This window comes from Salvelinus fontinalis, chromosome 42 (genome assembly GCF_029448725.1).
Source record: "Salvelinus fontinalis isolate EN_2023a chromosome 42, ASM2944872v1, whole genome shotgun sequence".
Lineage (NCBI taxonomy): Eukaryota > Metazoa > Chordata > Actinopteri > Salmoniformes > Salmonidae > Salvelinus > Salvelinus fontinalis.
The window spans coordinates 11,486,967-11,507,047 of record NC_074706.1 but is presented as its reverse complement, the minus strand read 5'-3'; the positions used below and the strand labels follow the sequence as shown (position 1 = coordinate 11,507,047).

The following is a 20,081-nucleotide window of genomic DNA, read 5'->3' as shown; positions in this document are numbered from 1 at the left end:
AGTAACTTGGACAACAAACGTACCAAGGTCTTAGCACTACATAAATGGTTTCCAAATGTGTAAAAATGTATTTACACATGTCAACTGAGTAGGTGGGGTTTCAGAATGTGGCTGTGTTCAATAGTATCAAATCCATGCTGCATTGTGGGTAAATTGACTACCTGACTGATCTACATATGTGTATGCTAGTTATGATGCAAAATTTGTTGGTCAGTCAGCAGTTTTTTTTTTTTTTTTAAATGTTGAACAAGCCCAATCATACAGTGGGTTAGCCAGCCTACATCAATTTCCTTGTGTCTAAGGTACACAGCTCTGAGCTCAGTTTGGGGAGTTTACTTGCCTATTGATTGATACAAATACAGGCTTGGGGTCAGTCAGGCAGAGGTTAGGGCTAGGCACTTTATGCCAGTCATTGTGCTGAAGTCACATGATTAAGCTTTGGGTCTCGTCGTTATTATCCGCATGTATAAGTGTTGACAATGTTATATTTTCTTGGTGGTTGTGGGTGTTGGCGAGCCGCTTAATTGGCAGGTTTATGGCTGTAGAGGAATTTGTTGACATGGCCCACGTTTTGTAAAAAATATTAGAGAAAGCCAGGGGAGCAAACTGTTTTGAGGGTGATAGGCTGTGACTTGTTTTAATGTGGCAATTCTCAACTTCTGTTCAAAGATTGACTTACAATCATTTGTAGATGTTAACATAATCAATAGGCCCCAGTATTGAGTGAATACTGTGTTTGCGGAAGGTACTCCAGACACTGACTCATGGCAATATGCAGGTTGACTTAAAAAGAAAAAATGTTAGTGTCAAGAGTCTTGTCCTGGAGGCAGAACTGAGCGATTTCCACTTAGGCCAGCTGCAAAGTCCAAATTTGCTATTGTAAAAATGTAAAAGGGCCCTCTCGTGGCGCAGCAGTCGAAGGCACTGCATCGCTGTGCTGAGGTGCCACTACAGCCTGGGGTTCGCTCTAGTGACTCCTTGTAGCCAACGGGGCGCTTGCGAGCTCTCTTCGGTCGTCAGTTGTGGCTGACTTCCGGGTCATGACAAAAAATGCTAACCTGCTGGTGATATAACTGTTAGAATATAAACACAGGCTTCCTACCTCCATTGTCAGTGAGAATCTGAGAGCCCCTGTATTCAAAACTCCCAGCTGATCCTCCCCAAAGAGCCCCAGCCAGCTGCCAAAGCTAATGATACTGCTCCTCTGGATACCAGTCATAGCTCCAGTCTTAAAATTACCCTGCTACATTCTCCCATGCTGTCCTTATGGGACTGTCATCAGTCCGAGATCCACACCGCTGGGAATATCTGTCTACACTGTTTAGAAAACAGTGCCTGGAAAACGAACGCCCCGAAGTTCACTCTAGTGCAGCGTGTGGGTTCCAGGCTAGGCTACATCCGAATGTGGTTCAGTTGTTGTTTAGCCCATCTCCTCTAGCGTATGGCCTAAACTATTATTTCTTACACAACAAGCAGGTCAAGCGTAAAGGTTAGCCTATGTAGGCTAATATGTATGTTTGTAAATCAGTTGGCTCATTATAAACCCGTGGGCCAATACCCACCACACCCCCATAGTTAAACCAGGCCTATATAGGCTAATTTCTATAGGGACATATGCTTAATGTATTGCTCAAATGTATACACCTGTCACCATCAATGGACCAGTAGGCATCGTCTCTTTATAACCTATACAGGGACAGGATGCTACAGTCTGACAGCAGAGGCAACAGGATGTATGCAGAGTGGGTTAACCACTAGGTTACAGTAGGTGCCTTACTGCCTGCATGTCAGCCAGGCCTTGAATAAATGACTTCTGTTTTTTATTTCAGTCTTGACATATTTGTGCTTTGGTCCAACTCAAATGTGATTATCTATCAAGCTAGTATATCCACTAATTAAAAAAAGAACGTATTGATACAAGCCTGTAAATAGGAAGCACATGTGACAGCAGTGCATTTGATGTCGATATATGTTCGTCAAGTGATTACGGATGTGACCTTCCCATCAATCCATAGGGTTGTTTTTGAAATGATTTTATTTTGGTTTTCAGAGCTTGTGTTGGCCCAGCGCAAGTTTGCCCAGTCCCTGGGAGAATTCCAGTTTGAGTACATCGGCGATGCGAAGACCGACGATGAGAGGTGTATTGGTGAGTGTGGTGCTGTTACCACCTACAGCTGGGTGGTTCTGCCAACGTAATCAGACTGAACCTTTGTTTTTGGTTCTGTGTCTACCACCAAATGAAGTGCTTGCATGTGTAATTTCCCAAACACGTGGCATCTTTAGAGATGGAAACACCAGTACTTATGTCTCTCTTTCTGTGTGTGGTCTTATGTTTGTGTCCTGTCTCTTGTCTCGCCTCCTGTTTAGGGGGAGTGGGGGGGTGTGTCAAATGTTGTTGGTTACATACACATATTTAGCAGATGTTATGTCAGGTGTAGCGAAATGCTTGTGTTCCTAGCTCCAACAGTGGAGTAGTATCTAAAAACAATACACGCATCTAAAAGTAGAAGAATGGAATTTAGAAATAAATATTAGAACGAACAATGTCTGAGTGGCATTGACTAGAATACAGTATATACATGAGATGAGTGAAGCTGTATGTAAACATTATTAAAGTGTGTTCTGTGTCTTGCAGATGAATCCTTGCAGGAGTTCTCCAACTTCCTTAAGAACCTGGAAGACCAAAGAGAGCTGATGGTAAGCACTAACCAGTCGAGACCTGCTTTAAAAGCAAGGGGAAATACCTCTAACTAAAGTCTGCTCTGCGTGTGTGAGTAAATTACAGTTCCTCGGTGGGTGGAAGGTTGAGCGATGCCGCTGTGTTGTAACACCAGGGTCATGTTCATTAGGGGACACCGTAGCAAAACTTATTGGAATAGAAAATGTGTTTCTTATTAGACAAGTCTGGGTAGTCCCTGCTGTCTATTTTCTTCTGATTGGTGTTTAATGAACATGACCCAGAGGAGAGGAGGCAGAGCCACCTTCACTGCACTTGTCCAAGGGTCACTGTCTGTGCCATCCCCACCTCTCTGGAGGCGGTGGGACAGAGAACCATTAAACACAGCCTCAGAAGACATGACATACCAGAGTCAATGGAGTTATTCAACACTCACTGTTGTGTAGTGCTATACTAGTACCCTACAGTGACACATGTTAAAGTTCAGTTACATCTGCTATACTGTATAGAGGAAGTTACAGCTGAACTTAATGTTGTAAATGTAGCCTGTTAGTGTTTTCTACCCATGCAGAAAAGACTGGTCTGTGTCCTAAATGGCACCCTATTCCTTCTCTGGTCAACAGTAGTGCACTACATAGGGAATAGAGTGCCATTTGGGATGCCGCCTAGGGTAACCCTGGAGTTTGCAACCAACCCAGCCTCTCTCGTTGAGTCACGGTGTTCGTGTGTCAGCAGATGGGTGTCTTCGTTTCACAGAATAATATCCCTCAAGGCTCCTGGCTCTATTATCCCTATTCCTCCATACCTCTATTTACTGTAGGTGTTGCTGAATCAATGTTTTAAGCTATAGCTTGTCTCTTGGTGACTCATACAACATAGATAATGTGTTATTTATATTCTCCTGTAATGCAGCCTATGGCTTGTTCTAAGAGCTCGAACACACCAATAGTGTTTGCCTGCTGTGAGTACTTGCGAACCTAGTGCAAACTGATTTTACATGGAGTCGCGCAACAGCACGCTGAACAATCGGTAGACGAATGGGAGATCCATCTTCGGTGCAATGTGTGCGACCCTTAAAATATTGTAGCTAGCTACAGATACTGTATGGCATTTTTTTTTTAAACACTCAATACTATTGTTTTACTTCCCTGACCCCTTGCAATCAGAATAGGGTATGTTCTGAATGTTTACATACACATACAATGCATGTGTTTGCGCTTGAGATAGGGTCTATCGTTGCCATGTGACCGTTTCTACCAGGGCCTGGTTCAGCCCCAGCATCGCATAGCAGTATGGGATGACATCGCAGAGGACGGTGGGCAGGCAGGCTCAGACATGTCCTGGAATCAACCCAGGGCAATCCCACGGTAACGGAATTGCGCTGAGACTCCGATTTTTCACTTAAAATGTATGCTAAACTTGATTTCAAAGTTTAACAAACCATACAACTCTATTCACACGAACTACTTTTAACAATTTACATTTTACAAAAACACATTTACTGGAAAAACTGTGCAGATGGCAAAGTTTAGGTCCACGTTTTCCCAAAACTCTTAAACAGCTTGCCTGAATTAAGATTCAATGATGTTTGCAAAAAAAATTGTCAGCTATGACATATTGACTTTGAGAATCTCTTGTGGTTAGTGAACTACCTTAAGTGAAGTGGAATTGCGGGAACGGAATTTCAGCATGTCTCCCTAAACTGTACTAACCAGAAATGCATAATTATGGATATAAATGTCATTCTCTTCATGGTGATGTATCCTAACTAGGTACACAAAGGTAGAAATATGCAATATCCTCCTTTGCATTTTGGGGTATTATTCTACACCCTGGCTATTTTAATGTGCTCTGCCCCCAAACAAGACCAAATATGAACCGATCATAGACGTCTATGGCTGCATTTAGAGAGGCATCCCAATTCTGACACTTTCTTCATTAATTGTTTTTTTTGACCAATCAGATCAGCTCTGATGCAAAACCATCTGATGTGATTGGTCAAAAGACCAATTAGTGTAGATAAAGGGGAGGAGATGGATTAAAGAAGGATTTTTAAGCCTTGAGACATGGATTGTGTGTGTGTGCCATTCAGAGGGTGAATGGACAAGACAAAATATTTAAGTGCCTTTAAACTGGAAATGGCAGTAGGTGACAGGCGCACCAGTTTGTGTCAAGAATGGCAACGCTGCTGGGTTTTTGACGCTCAACAGTTTCCTGTGTATCAAGAATGGTCCACCACTCAAAGGACATCCAGCCAACTTGATACAACTGTAGCAGCATTGGAGTCAATATAGGCCTCTGGACTGCTTTCGACACCTTGTAGAGTCCATACCCCAATGAATTGAGGCTGTTCTGAGTGATAAAAGAGTGCAACTCAATATTAGGAACGTGTTCCTAGTGTGTTTTACCCTCAGTATAGTACAGTTCCGTGAGTAGTGTGTTCAACCTTAGTGTTCTCTGCTGTGTACTGTGCTGTCAATTCAATTGCAAAAACTCTGTTACCGATTTGGTAATGGATTTTCAAGTTTTAATCACTTCATATTTCATAAACAATTGATAGGTCTACCTTATGACTTCTGTGAACTTTCATTATCCTCCCTGATGAGGGAGAGAAATGTTCAAATATCTTAAAGATATGTGCGTTTCTGGTAATGGAATTAAGTCAAGGCAAAGTTTCTTAAACTTACAGAAGGCAGAGTTCTTTCTCCAAAATATAAGTGTTAATATTAGTTGCCAGGGGTCTTTAATTCAACATTATACTGTTTTGATGTATATCTAAGTTAAGAAAATCAAAACCTTTGCTTAATCAACATTTTTAGGATGGAAAATGGTTGACAAAAGTATATGCCTTGATTTCAACAACAACAAAATATGGAACTCTAGATTTGATTTGACACCAAATTTGACATGCTCCTTTGAGCGTCACATGTTGGTGCTCATGGTTCCTTTTACATGGACATGACCCCCAGCAACAGGACCTTTAGCAGAGACGGAGGAAGGTATGATTCAGAGAGGGAGATTTGGCAGGGCGAGTGATCAATAGGACAGTGCTGTTTGATTTCCTGTTGTCATGTGACTGGGACTAGTGTACTTGAATGTGTTGTGGATGCTTGTAAAAAGTTATACGACAGGCAATTTTCACTGACTTTATGCTGTCATTAACCCACTGCAAGTATTGTGACCTTTGGCTTTCCATTGGAATGTTATGTCAACGGTCAAATCGGAGGGTGCTTATATTTGTCCTTTTTCGCTAGTCTACCTGCCGCCTCTTAGGCTGGGTTTACACTCGAGCGGTCCTCTTGACAATACGTCACTGATGCTTCCGTAAAGTTAGACATTTTGGCATGCACTGAAATCTCCATGCTGAGCTTGTGGCACCTCTACAGAGAATGCCTAGTGGAGTGTAAGTCCAGCGCAACACTGTACCTGTGAAATAAATGAAACACTTTTGTGGAATATGTCCTAATATGGTCATGTCTTATCTCTTGCTCTCTTAGATGAAGAATATTACAGAAACGCTAATGAAACCGCTGGAGAAGTTCAGAAAAGAGCAACTGGGCTCAGCGAAGGTACTCTTATCATATGCCATGACACTGCTTAATTCAGTCTGCTTGTTAATGATCTCATACACGCAAAATCCTGTGTGCTCTGAACACAGCTATAAAGTAATACTCTTTTCACAACACTGAGCCAAACCAAGCTGTACTGCCCTGGCCTGGTTGTGCATACACCATAGTTGCAGAAACCATGCTGGAAAGAGGAATGTGAAATGAAAATATCAGAGCCAGATAAGTACGTTTTTGGTCTGCACGATAATGTGAAAAGGGTATTAGACAGCATCTTTTATCAAAATGCCTGTCTAGAGTTCCAACTCCCTTAATTGAAATTGTAATGTGTACCTCTTTATATCATGTTCTGAACATTCCTTTGGTCAGTGAAACTAATGCAATATTACGATGTTTGTCCTGCTCACTTCTCTTATCTTGCTCTCTTACCATGCTCTTTCTCGTTCTGTTCCTCTATACTATGCCCTTTTAAGGATGAAAGGAAGAAGTATGAGAAGGAAACTGAGAAGTACTACAGCTCCTTGGAAAAGCTTTTGAACATGTCAGCAAAGAAGAAGGAACCGCAGCTACAGGACGTACGTTGTTTAATACTTTTACCCTCGCTCTCGTGTGTATATATTTATGGAAAAGAGGCCGAAAAGACGGGCCCCAACATCTTCCCAACCCCAAAATGGCTGGAAAGGATATTTGCTTAGGGAGAAGTTCCTGAATCCTGACCCATAGGATGGCACCCTAATCCCTGTATAGGGCACCACTTTTGACCAGAGCCCTGTACACTGTAGGGGATAGGGTGACTTTTGGGATGCACACAGACTTCTTGGCTCATCTCTGTAGTGCTGAAGTGTGTGGAGCGGTATGAGTGTCCACAGGCCTAGGGTTAGAGTATGGCGTGAGTTTCTCTTTCCTGTGCTCGGAAAGGAAAGTCATGTTCAGTGTTTCTGTACCAGCCACCAAGGTCGTACCTCTGAGGCAGTAGCTTTTGGAGCGCCTCAAGACATCCTGAGATTTCAGATACATTATCAAGCTTTACAGACCCAGTGTGGATTATATTGGGGTTGGTAATGGGAAAATAAACCCTTTAGGTTATCAACAAAGTTTATTTGTATTTCACTGTGAAGGCTTGTGGAGCTATCCTTTGTACACTGCTCAAAAAAATAAAGGTGACACTTAAACAACACAATGTAACTCCAAGTCAATCACACTTCTGTGAAATCAAACTGTCCACTTAGGAAGCAACACTGATTGACAATAAATTTCACATGCTGTTGTGCAAATGGAATAGACAAAAAGTGGAAATTATACATTGTGTTGTTGAAATGTTCCCTTTATTTTTTTGAGCAGTGTATAAGGATATACTAAACTTACCATATAGTACCTTAGACATGCAGTCTGGTACTAGATTGTGTATGTAATATAACCTAAACTCCCCCTCACTTAACAATTTATTTTGCATCCTATAGATTGCCCTTGTGGGAACTGTTCTGTTCTTCCCTCACTGACTCTTGTGGTGTATTCAGTGAGATTAAACTTTCTGAATATTTCAGGTGGAAATGTAAAGAATAGATCTAACAATTCCAAGTTATACGCGAGGCAATCCTATCTGTTCTATGCATTACATTTCTGTATTGTGATACCCTCCTGAACAGACCCCAGGGTTCCATGTTTGGAACAGAGATTGTAATCGGGGCACAGTAGTGTGTGTGTGTGTGTATATATGTGTGTGGTGTTCACAGCCTCGTAGCCGCGAGGCACCGTCTGAACTCCCTCAACTAATCTGATGTCATACTGTACACGTCATGTGACAGGCCCGACCTATGGCACTAATGGAAAAACTGATGCACTGGATTGAACACAATAACATGCTATACAGTAAAGTGGCAAGTAACATTGAATACTGGGATGTTGTGAAGATCCAGTCAAGCAAACCATGTAGCCTAATCAATTAGCATATTAGTCAACCAAACGATAAACTCGCCAGTTGATTGCTCACTTTTTTGGGGGGGGCTGTCATACACTATGTCATCTGTCTTAGCCCTTTAAAGTCTTTACCAAAGTTATCAGAAAAGAGTAATACTTTCTCAGCTCATCCTTTCTGTCTGGGCCTCTGAATCCAGTATGACTGAAGCTATGCCGTGATCTCCATCTGTCTGTGTAGACCTGACTGTACTGTATAACAACGCTGACATTTTCTCTCTCTGTCCTCTGTTGTGCAGGCGGACAGCCAGGTGGAGACCATTAGACAGCACTTCCAGGAGGAGTCTCTGGACTACGTGTGTAAACTGCAGGAGATCCAGGAGAGGAAGAAGTTTGACTGTGTGGAGCCAGTGAGTGTTACAAAATACATAGTCACACACACACTACACTGGGTGGACAAAACATTAACTCCTTCCTAATATTATTTGTGACAGTTGTCAAGTTGGCTGGATGTCCTTGTGTGGTCCACAATGGTGGACCATTGTTGATACACACAAACTGTTGAGCGTGAAATCCGTCAGCGTTGCAGTTCGACACACTGCAGCCATACCCCGTTCAAAGGCACTTCAATATTTTGTCTTGTCCATTCACCCTATGAATTGCACACATACACAATCCATGTCTTGAGCCTTAAAAATCCTTCTTTAATCCATATCCGCCCCTTAATCTGCTCTGATTTAAAGTGGATCTAACATGTGACATCGATAAGGGATCATAGCGTTCACCTGGTCAGTCAGTCATGTTCTTCATGTTTTGTACACTGTCTGTTGTACTCCCAATGGGCCTTAAAGGAAATATTCACCCATTTTTATTTTTTTAATGTTACATTGTATTTGTACATCTGAGTGATGTTCTATCGATTTTGTTCATTTTAATGTTTATTTGTATCTGCGCTGTTCTGCGTTCAAGCAGGCAGAAACACAGCCAGTATGACGAGTTTTGCATCATATGACATTTGGAGCCAGTGAGTGAATGAACTGCTGATGAATGCACCTTTAGTACTTGTCTAGCCTGGTCAGCAGTTCTCCTTTACAATGCTCATTAACTTAGTGCTCATAAAGTAGTGTACACTACAGTTAGTGTTTTTATATAGGTTCCCTAGCAGTCAAATTAAGTGTTTTTTTAAAAAAAATGTATAAACCAGCTCAAAGTGAGTTCTTCAACTGATTTTTCACAATGACTTCATTCCACGTAAACCCCTGAGAAATGAATGTGAGAAGTGTAGACAGCCTCGGGTTACAATGCATTAAAATGTCATTGCACTCTTCATTGTATCCCATGTTTTCTTTCTCTCCCCAGATGCTGGCTTTCTTTCAGACAGTGTTCACCTTCTACCACCAGGGATTTGAGCTGGCCAATGACTTTAACCACTACAAGAAAGCCTTACAGATCAATATACAAAATGTGAGATATTAGTCGTCACCCGTGTCTTATTAGATTTCTATTTTAAGATGGAATCGGCATTAGGGGAAACAGCGCCACTGTCCTTCCCTCCCCAGCACCTTTTGTTGTTTTTGTTCAACATTTTTGAAGTGCAGATTCTGCTATTCTATCGAGATGCAATGACGTCCGAGGGGGGGTGTTTGTGATTTGCAGTATCTTCTTTTGTTGTAATAGCCCAAACTGACATGGTTTCTTCACCATTAGGGATTCCAGTTTTAACCACATAGTACAAGGATGTCAGTATACTGTATGAAACAAAGTGGTGTAAATGTAGGTAGGTGGCAGGTGTCTGAGCAAGGCACGTCACCTTAATTGCTCCTGTAAATCGCCCTGGATAAAAGTGTCTGCTAAATGACAAACATTTAAATGAGGTGGTCATTTCATTCAATTTTAGGATGATATATTACGTTTTTGTCCTAGAGGCACATGTCTTGTACACACAGTATTGCTCTAAATACTATAGATTACACATCACAAAAACTGTACATACACCCCATGTTATACATATTCTACATTTGAATGTTGGCTCATAATATATCAAGTTGATCTGCTTCTAGTGGGACTTTCCCTAGGTACTTGAGGTGCTTTCTTTTTAACTCACTCACTTGTTAATTGTCTTAGTGTTTTGATTCTTTTCTTTGACCCCCAAGCTTTTACTTTCACTCACTCTGGGATATCAGGGGAGTTTCCAAAGGGAACTCTGCAGATTTTATTTTCCAGTGGCTTTGCATTGTGTGATTGACCCCTGCATGACCATTTTAGCTAGGGTCACAAGGGGTGTCTTCCTTCCTTGGGTGTGTCTCCCGGTAGTCAAAATGTACTACATTGTGAAACTTGACCAAAAAAACAATTAACCATCATTTAAGGTTAGGGTTAAGTATACGATTAGGGGAATAGACCAGGTTGGGTTTCATTTTTAAATCAGATTGGAGAGGTGTTACTTTACCCCCGGCTTTGCAGCTTGGCCCGATTAGTAACAAGACACCCCTCCCCCATATAGACACGGAGTCGGTTTGAGGGCACGCGGGTGGAGGTGTTTGAGCTGATGAAGAGGATAAGGGAGGTTCCCCAGGAGTACAGACAGACCAGCCCCATCAGCAGCGAAGGATATCTCTACGTCCAGGAGAAACGTAAGGATAGAGGAACGACGTGTGTGTGTCCAAGAGGGGTGGGCAGTTTAAACTGTGTTCCAATGAAATGTGTGTTCTCGTCCCCAGGGCCCCCTCCTTTTGGTTCCAGTTGGGTGAAGCGTTACTGCACGTTCGTGAAGGAACAGAAAATCCTACACATGGTCACCTTTGACCACAGGTCAGGAGGAAAGATGGTGAGTCGTGACCCATACAATCAAAGACAGGTTGTGGAAGCTATACAGAGTATGGTCCAAGTAGCACATCAAATGATTGATTATTCAAATACAACTATGAAGTCATAATTTGTCAAATCGACAATTACTATTGAAACCCGCATTAAAAGTGTAGTCTGTAGTCATTTTATTAGGAACGACTTTCTTGCCTTCAGAACAGGCTCTCTGAACAGTGATTCTCTCCCTCAGGGCGAGACGGAGTCGGTCACCCTCAAGTCTTGTGTCCGCAAAACCACAGACGTGCTGGACAGGCGGTTCTGTCTCGATATAGAAATCACAGACCGGTATGTCGTCGCGTCGCACTACACCCATTACATTTCTCAATTACTTTAGTCATCATGTGTTCTCTGTGGTAAGACAAACTTTCCACAACCACCTGTTAAAGTATCTCGTCTCATCTAGGAAATAAGGGGGATTTTTAGATGGATTCCCCTCAAAGTTCACCAGACGTCAATGACTCATACATTTAGTACATAAACCAAGGGGGTCGGTCAGTACCATCTGGGTTGAGGTCTGTGCCATTAGACCTGTAAAATGTGATTGCCACACTTGTAGCTTATTCATGCACTGTTGGCAGCCTTCCCAAATACAGTAACACTCCCCATTTAACAGGCTTGAAGCCTTCGCTCCACACAGGTCCTGTGTACAGTAGAGCTGAGAGCTGCTCTCCCTAGCCTAACACAGCGTTGGGTTGGAGAGGATTTGTCATGAACGATGGCCCCTCCACATAGCTGAGAGGATTCTCTATGCTCCTCCGCTACACTTGGTTGCAATAGATATGGCTCGTTATGTCACTCTGCTGGACCAAACTGCTATTCTGTCTGGGGTATTAATAGCAACAGCAACCCCCAAGCTTAGAGGGTTTGAAATTTGTTGCACCCCCGGTGCCTGCTTGTCAGCCTGCAGATGTAAGGGATTTGGTATCTGAGTGCAACAGGTTAAGGTTAGCCTGATGTGGTAGCCTATTAAAAACTAGGGTAAATGAAGCTCAGGTGTTCCTGTCATTTTGCTATTTAAGAGGCCAGCCCCTCTGGCACATTTTAGGACTGACTCTAGATCAGTCTTAGACACATGAATTGACATAGTAGTTTGTTGGAAACCCAGGCCCAGTCTGACTGACAAAATTAGATGAGATTGACTGTACTTTACAATCCCCAAGGGTGAAATGAGTTTGTCATACAGCAGCCATAATTAAAAACGGAACAAACCCTCAAGCCATTTTAAAGAAAAACAATCACGGCTATTACAACAAATAATTGTGCGGTGTGTTCTGTTCCCAGACCGGGAACGGTCCTCACGGTCCAGTCGCTGTCGGAAGATGACCACAAGTTCTGGATTCACGCCATGGGTGGGAAAGAACCAGTGAGTAACCACATCATCCTGACAGCTCCACTGTAGTTTCTATTGTCTATTGAACACTACTGAAATTCTATGAAAGTGGTACATTAATGCCAGCAGAAGTGTTTTTTTTGGTTTGTGGTAACCTCTTGGATATCAAATGATCTGTGGAAAGCTACATATTAAATTTTTTTCAGGCTGGGCAGTACTTGGGTAAAACCTATTCAAAAGAACGTGGAAGTAAGTATACAAAGATTAGAAGCCCCTGATCTCAATCATTTCAATGTAGTCTCTGTGATATTTTAATTATCCCCATGTCATTTGAATTAACTGTTGTCATGACTCTGCAGTCGACGCACAACTAGATGACGTAGGATTGTCGTTTGTGAAGAATGCCATCAACGCCATTGAGACGCGAGGTAAGACGATGCATGATGACAATAGAAGGCCTAGGCAATATAAAGTCTACAGAAGTGTACTTGGAGGTTAGCTGACTGGCCTGAGCAGGGGTGGGCATTCATTTTGTCTCGGTGGGCGGGATCGGGGTTTCAAATTTCAGGGGATGGCCGCACATTTTTTTTCCCCCCGGACTGATTTGGCTGCCAAAAGAATTTATGGGCCAAAAAAAGGGCAGGTATTTGAAAGTATAAATCTGTTATTTATATGTACATTCTATCAAGTTTTAGCGGTTCAAGAGTGGCCAATGTGTTTTTTTTTTTTACTAAAACCTCCCTCGTGCCGAAGTTTGCCCACCCCTGGGCTAGAGGGTAGAGCGGTAAAGAGGGTTTTGTGAAATGTTGTGATGTCTCCCTTTTAACACATGAGGGCAGACTTGGACCAATATCCACTGTTCATAGTTTCCAGATAGAAGTGCACATATTGCACCACTGGGTGTACAAAACATTAAGAACATCTTACTAATATTGAGTTGCACCCCCTTTTGCCCTCAGAAAAGCCTCAATTCGTTGAGACATGGATTCTGCAAGGTGTCGAAAGCATTCCACAGGGATGCTGACCCATGTTGGCTGGTGGACCATTCTTGTAAAAGAGGAAACTGAATGTGAAAAACCCACCAGTGTTGCAGTTCTTGACACACTCAAACCGGTGCGCATGGCACCTACTACCATACGTTCAAAGGCACTATTTTGTCTTGCCCATTCACCATCTGAATGGCACACATACACAATCCATGTCTCAATTGTCTCCAGGCTTAAAAATCCTTTAACCTGTCTCCTCCCTTTCATCTACACTGATTGAAGTGGATTTAACAAGTGCCATCAATAAGGGATCATAGCTTTCACCTGGTCAGTCTCTCATGGAAAGAGCAGGTGTCCTTAATATTTTGTACACTCGGTGAAGAAGCCCACCTTTTGATTTGAGAGAAGCTGTATTTTCAAATTTTATCCATTCATCCTCTTATGATTGTTTGTGCTATTAAGGGCCATGTAAACTGTCTGTTGTCAGGTATCAATGACCAAGGCCTGTACAGAGTGGTGGGGGTCAGCTCCAAAGTCCAGAAGCTCCTTAGCCTAATGATCGGTAAGACATGCTCATTTATCACCCTTTAAAATAACTGTCCAGTGAAAATCACTCATGCCCAAATAATGCTGTTGACTCATCCTATACTCTTATTTGAGGCTAAAGCATAAATTGGAGGAAACATTAAAATCCCTCAAACTTTTATCTCCAACAAAAAAGGCCTGCTATTGTCAGAATGTCATCCTGTGTAAGATTAGCTGGCCAATCGGTGGTCTGCTCGCATGAATGTTTTTAACGACCGGTATAACGCCCACACCATTCTGTTGGGGTATGACCACACCATTCCAACACACAAAAGCTGCTTTTTTTAACATGCTTTATTACATATATGGCGGAGGAAAACGATTTCACTCATATTGTACTTAATTATAGGTCATATTTCATAAAAATTGAACCACTGGCCAGTTAAATTGATACAGTAGGCATTGTGCACCCGGTCTGATCTACTTAGTAGTATTCAGAGTAATGGTTTCCTGTGACTTAGACGGCGATGTAAGGCTCAGAGTGCAAAACGTTCTGCTGGTACTGCATTGGCATTCATATAGCCGGGGGGTGCCTGAGGCCCCCTGCCTGCCTGTACCGGCCGTCCTTGCAGGGACTTCACTTGAGTCGCTCAGCGGGAGCTGGACATTTGATTTCCTCGCCATTCTCCCCCCTCTCTCCTCTAAACGCTCTCTCTCCTACTCTTTCTACCCCGCAATCCTCTCATGCTCTTTTATCCTCTGCCCCCCTTTTTCTTACCTTTCCCCCTCTCGACCTTTCCCCCTCTCGACGACTGTGTCTAGTCAGCTGTGTTCTGAATGGCAACAAACCCAGTCTGCCACCAGGCTGTCCCAGAGCCCAACCCAAACTTCCCACCTGAACCTGCCGACTCATACTTCACAGCCCATTAGCACACTGTCTGCTGGTGTAGACTGGGTTCAATTAGTATCGGTTTTCTTTCAAATACCATATTGACGCAGGTAACTCAGTTGAGATTTCGGTCACCAGTCATTTATTTGAGATACTTTCATATCTCACCCACTAACATGGGCGGAGTCCAATCAGAGGTGATGGATGCGGGGGGGAGGGGGGTGCAGTTAGTAATGACCAGATAGCCACCCTGTGCATAGTTGACAATTCACTGGAACAGACGTAGGGGAAAACTCCAGTTCAATGGAGGGGTTAGAACGAGGCCAAAGCAGCAGAAGTGGATCACATTATTTTCCCACTGTGCTCACAAATCTGTGATAACAGTGGATTGGCAGAACTCATAAAGCTTAGCATAGAGAATGGATATTTTACAGCTGGGAATTTCACTGCTGGGAATAAAGAGGTAAAAGGACTTGTATACTACTAGTGTAGTCAGCCATGTCCCAATACATCTGTAACAGAGTACTATGTGGGTTGTTCATATTGATGTGCGCATTACAGTAGCTAAAAGACACGCACACCACTCTCCCACCATCTGTAGCTGTGTACACACACATTTGGCTGTTGGCCTTCTAGGAAAACATTTGGTCCAGCCTGTTGATGTTGGACAGGCCACTGTTCTGTGGATAAATAATCACAGCCCTTCTGGTTTTAGTACTGAAGGGAATACAGTCAAATGAAGTAAATAAATGGCCCAGAGCAGCAACCTACCTCCCACCAAGTCTAACCCCTTGGAGACCTCCTGGTGACCTGAGGCTTGGCCTCGCACCAACCTCTGACTCAAACACACAACTATGGTGGATTATTCATCAGGTCAGCCCAGTATAGGTAAGCCTGGCTCGGTCCAGTTTGACTCAGTAGTGTGAAGCGTGTACTTTAATCCAGCCAGCAATCGCCACGGTGCAGAACTGCTCCTCAAGACTACTGCAATGCTTTTATCCACATAAGACACATTTCACGTTATTTTTAGTTTAGCTTCTTTGCAGCTATTCACTTCACCATAGGGTTTTTGTTACAATACACTAGGTGACAGAACGACTTTAGGCTCAGGGTATCATGGGAATTGGAGTGTACTCTACTAAAGTATAAAAATGTATTGGTGCTTTGTATAATTAGTTGATTATGTGTTGGAGTTTAAAACCTTTTGGAATGTTTCATTGCAGATGAGAAGAGTAACGATGTGGATCTGTCTACGTGTGAGGACTGGGATGTGAAAACGATCACCAGCACACTAAAGCTGTATTTGAGGTAGGAATCCTTTCTATCAATCACTGTCTGCTACATAATTGCTAGGTTATGTATTCATGTAGGCTATTATGTCTTATTAGCAATTGGCAAGCTGTGGAGACTTTATTCTAACTGTTCGTCATTGTCTGAGTTTGAAGTTATTCTACTCGAGGTAGAATCATAATCATTTCCTGGAGCTCAACTCCTGCAATGCAACAGGACATTCACATTGCCGCATAGACATCCATGCATTTAAATTCAGACACATAATCAATCCACTTCATCAACCGACCCCGTCTCTGACTTCATTATTCCCAGTCGCTGTGTGTTCTAGGAAATCCGTTGTTGACCTGAGACGTAATTGGTAGGGAGTCTTGGCCACTTTCTAGGAAGAAGTGCTGCATCCCTGGCTTCACATAGTTTATCATCCATCTTTGAATGTATTGATTAGGTGACCAGGTGAAAAACAAAATGGTGGCCTGTGGCAGGTATTTTAACTACAATTTACCGCCACACAACCAAGCAGTGATATGAATACATTAGCATGATAGGGATTTATTATCATTGTTTCTCTGATCAAATCAATCACTCAAATTAGGTTGGATGCCACATATTAAAGGAATCCTGTATTTTAGTTCAATGGGGCAATCGATTATATAGATTAAGTTATTGTTGCTTTTTCAAATGGCAATTCATTTAACTGATAGTCCTAGATTTGTTATAAAAACACTTTGCAAGGTAACAAGTTAGATGTACCCTAAAAGCTAAGCCAAAGTTTTCTGTTAGCTAACTGAAACAAACTCGCACTGCATATTCTGACGCCAATGCAATTATGGTATCCAACGGAAACTAATGAGTAACATCCCTTCAGTTTATGCAGCACTACAGTATGCAAATGTCAGAGGTTTGGCTCGTTATGGAGCGATTTACTGAATAAAATTATAGCCAACTTATCGTTAACCCCAGGCCAGTCTGTTCACTTTCTTCTGCACTTGTTTTGGAATTGGTTTATTACGCTTGTTCAGTACTCCATGTGCTGTAAAAGGTTTAGTTATCAAAATTAAATTATAAAAGATTGACAAGTTCACCAGTGCAATTGCCATATAGCCTATTAAATAATAAACTTGGAGTGAGCCAAGACCATTTTTCCATCAATTGAACAATAAATAAAGAGGATTTTAGCTCAGTGGTCAATGTAAAAGCATGGGAACTGGAATGGTATCAGTCTGATAGGCTAACAGGACAGGAGCAGGTCAGAAGTCACAGCACTGTGTTGTGACTGGCCAAGTTTTGCTGCCCGCCCGCAACCCTTACAGGAAGTAGTTTGATGTTGCTTTCTGTGGGTCATGGGACTGACACTCTCCCAGGCTGGTCCCAGATCTGTTTGTGAGCTCTTGCCAACTCCTATGCTCGTTGGCCTCCCGAGTTGCGCAGCGGTCTAAGGCACCGGGTTGGATCACAACCGGCCGTGATCAGGAGTGCCATAGGGCGTTGCACAATTGGCCCAGCGTCGTCCGGGTTTGGCCGGGGTAGGCCGTCATTGTAAATAAGAATTTGTTCTTAACTGACTTGCCTAGTTTTAAATAAAGGTTCAATAAAAAATTGCTGTAAATTGGCATGACTGCAGAAAAAGATCTGGTCCCAGGCAGCGAACTACCTTTCTGTTTTATGTCAAGGAGTTTTTCCTCTCATAATGCAACCTGACAGTCAGCCAGTGGGATTAGAGTGTTGGACAGGTAACCAAAGGTTGCTAGTTTGTCCATCCTGTCGGCTCGGGGATTCAATCTGTCTGCCCTTGAGCGATGCACCTAACCCTAATTTCTCCAGGGTCTGGTTATGGCAGACCCTGCCCCATTCTCCAATGGTGTCTCGGGGAGAGTTGGGATATGCCAAAAACACATTTCCAACTCACCCATTCATATTAATACACTTTAATACGCACTCGCTAAATTATAATTAAGACGACGTTTAGATTGCTACTGAGATATTGCAGATGTCAGTTACACATTATATGATCAAATGTTTTTTTTGTTTTTTTTACACAAGCAATCTAACTATCTAGAAAACCTTCCAATCATAAGATGAAATTAAACTCATCCATTGAGTCAACTGAAACCTTATTACAGGCTTAAGTCTGCAGTAGAGACAGTAGATTTACTGTAAATCGTCCTGCAGCTCCATCCTCGATCTGTCTTCCTCTGGCCTGCTGCAGAGCCAGAGGGTCAGCCCCTCTTCTCCTTCCCTGCTCCTCTGGTTCCTCAGGGGAGGCTAAGTAGCCTTGGCACAGGGCCTGGTGCAGCACCGTGAAAGGACCTTCAGAACTTGGTTATCTCACTGTGGCATGGTGCGCCATCTAATTCCATCCCCGACACAGCCACATTAATCATTGTTGTGTGCAGACCCTATAAAACAGTGCTGCATCTATTTCTGTCCCCCCCCCCCCCCAATTCTTCTGCGCTCTCTTTTGCTCTCCACCTCTTCTCCTCTCACTTTTGCTCTATGCATTCTTTCCTGTCTCTCTCTAGGAGTCTTCCTGAGCCACTGATGACCTATGGACTCTACAAAGACTTTATCGCCCCTGCAAGTAAGTTTGGGCCGTCCTCTTCACTCACAATACAGCTCTTCTCAAAACAGATGTAAAACCACTCACAGGAGTGTAGGCGCAGGGCCAAGGAACACTTCTGTTTTATTGCACGTTATCAATGAGTGCAATGCTGTGTGCATGACTAGCAAGTGTTTGAGACAATTCATAGTCCAAGTGTCCCAGCGCAGTTAGATTGGTTATTAATCATTTTCATTGTCTCAGTAGTTCTATGGAAAACGGATACCAGCGTAACTGTTTTGAATGTTCCACATCTTGTAGAGTCTAAACAAATGCTTGTTTTCACGGTTTTCCTCTGTAAACGTGCCTTAGCATTTAGCCTTAAAGCCTTTCATGTGACCCAGAGAGATGTCTTCTTCTCTCTCTCACACACACACTTTAATTCAACCTTCATCTGCCATTAAAGTAACCTTTGGTTCTTTGCAATTAAGGTAACTTAAAGGAAATGTTACCACCTGTTAAACACTATAAATCCTAGTATCCTACACTAATGTCCTCAAATGGCCCAGTGACTTTGAACAGAGAGAAACATGACATTTCTCTCCCTATATAAGCTTACTCCAATAGCCTGCCTGACATGTCCTCAGTGATCCTCCTAACATGAATTACCCTCAAGTCCCATAATTGGATCACGATGGAGTGTTTTTATCAGCTGTTTGCAATGCCCTCATAATGCAGGTACAGAAAAATGCATTAGCAATAAATATTTTCTGAAAGATGACAGCATCCATAAGAAGCTTTATTCCCTCATTCAAATTTGTGTCGTTCCCATAGTAATGGGAACGACACAAATTTGGGGAGGGTGCACGCCGGCTGTTTCTGTGTGTGTGGGCAGTAGCCATCAGATGCCTGTGTGTGGGTGTGAGGAAATGTTTAAGGGATGATCTTGTGGGTTTTATCACAACCCTTTTACACGGTAGCTTCTGTAGTATAAAGCTATCTCTCTATAGCCAGCAACAGTAGCCTACATATCCTCTGGCAAAATTCACTCATGTCTAATATCAGTGTCAAACAGGAAGTTTGCTGTTCATCGCCATTCTCTTTTTATTTGTTAACCCATTACTGCTTTCTTTTAAATATGAAACAACCCATATGTAGCCTACACTAGCTGATAATCCATCCATTGTTTTCTTGTGTGGTAGCTTGTACTGGGCTAAACAGTGACTGTTTTGTGCTGTCATTCTGTTACCAAACTTTGCATCTGCACTGTTCTTCAACTACATGCGTTTTTGGAACTTTTTCAGTGAACAATTTCGAAAGTTGTCCTTGTGCATTGAGTTGTGTGGTACTTTAACTTAGCAATCATTGGTTTTTGTTTGGCGTACATTTTTAAAGTGGAAAAAAATGTGAGTCTCCGCATTCTGTTAACGTGGAATTGCCTTACTGTAACTGCACATATATTGACTAGAGCTGCCAACAAATTTTAAACGGATGACCCTG

General features: G+C 42.6%; 1 protein-coding gene across 2 annotated transcripts in view; it reads left to right on the top strand.

Annotated features, from left to right (window-relative positions):
• LOC129841045 (rho GTPase-activating protein 10-like) overlaps positions 1 to 20,081 on the top strand; it is a 59,361-nt gene that overhangs the window by 17,859 nt on the left and 21,421 nt on the right. For both annotated transcript variants that reach the window (XM_055909159.1, XM_055909157.1), the window contains exons 2-16: positions 2,051 to 2,146; positions 2,636 to 2,697; positions 6,175 to 6,246; positions 6,717 to 6,818; positions 8,457 to 8,567; positions 9,517 to 9,621; positions 10,661 to 10,790; positions 10,878 to 10,984; positions 11,213 to 11,307; positions 12,304 to 12,385; positions 12,559 to 12,601; positions 12,712 to 12,780; positions 13,826 to 13,900; positions 15,976 to 16,060; positions 18,565 to 18,623. In XM_055909159.1, coding sequence (XP_055765134.1) covers positions 2,051 to 2,146; positions 2,636 to 2,697; positions 6,175 to 6,246; positions 6,717 to 6,818; positions 8,457 to 8,567; positions 9,517 to 9,621; positions 10,661 to 10,790; positions 10,878 to 10,984; positions 11,213 to 11,307; positions 12,304 to 12,385; positions 12,559 to 12,601; positions 12,712 to 12,780; positions 13,826 to 13,900; positions 15,976 to 16,060; positions 18,565 to 18,623 — 1,293 coding nt within the window. The remainder of the gene's footprint in view (positions 1 to 2,050; positions 2,147 to 2,635; positions 2,698 to 6,174; positions 6,247 to 6,716; positions 6,819 to 8,456; positions 8,568 to 9,516; positions 9,622 to 10,660; positions 10,791 to 10,877; positions 10,985 to 11,212; positions 11,308 to 12,303; positions 12,386 to 12,558; positions 12,602 to 12,711; positions 12,781 to 13,825; positions 13,901 to 15,975; positions 16,061 to 18,564; positions 18,624 to 20,081) is intronic.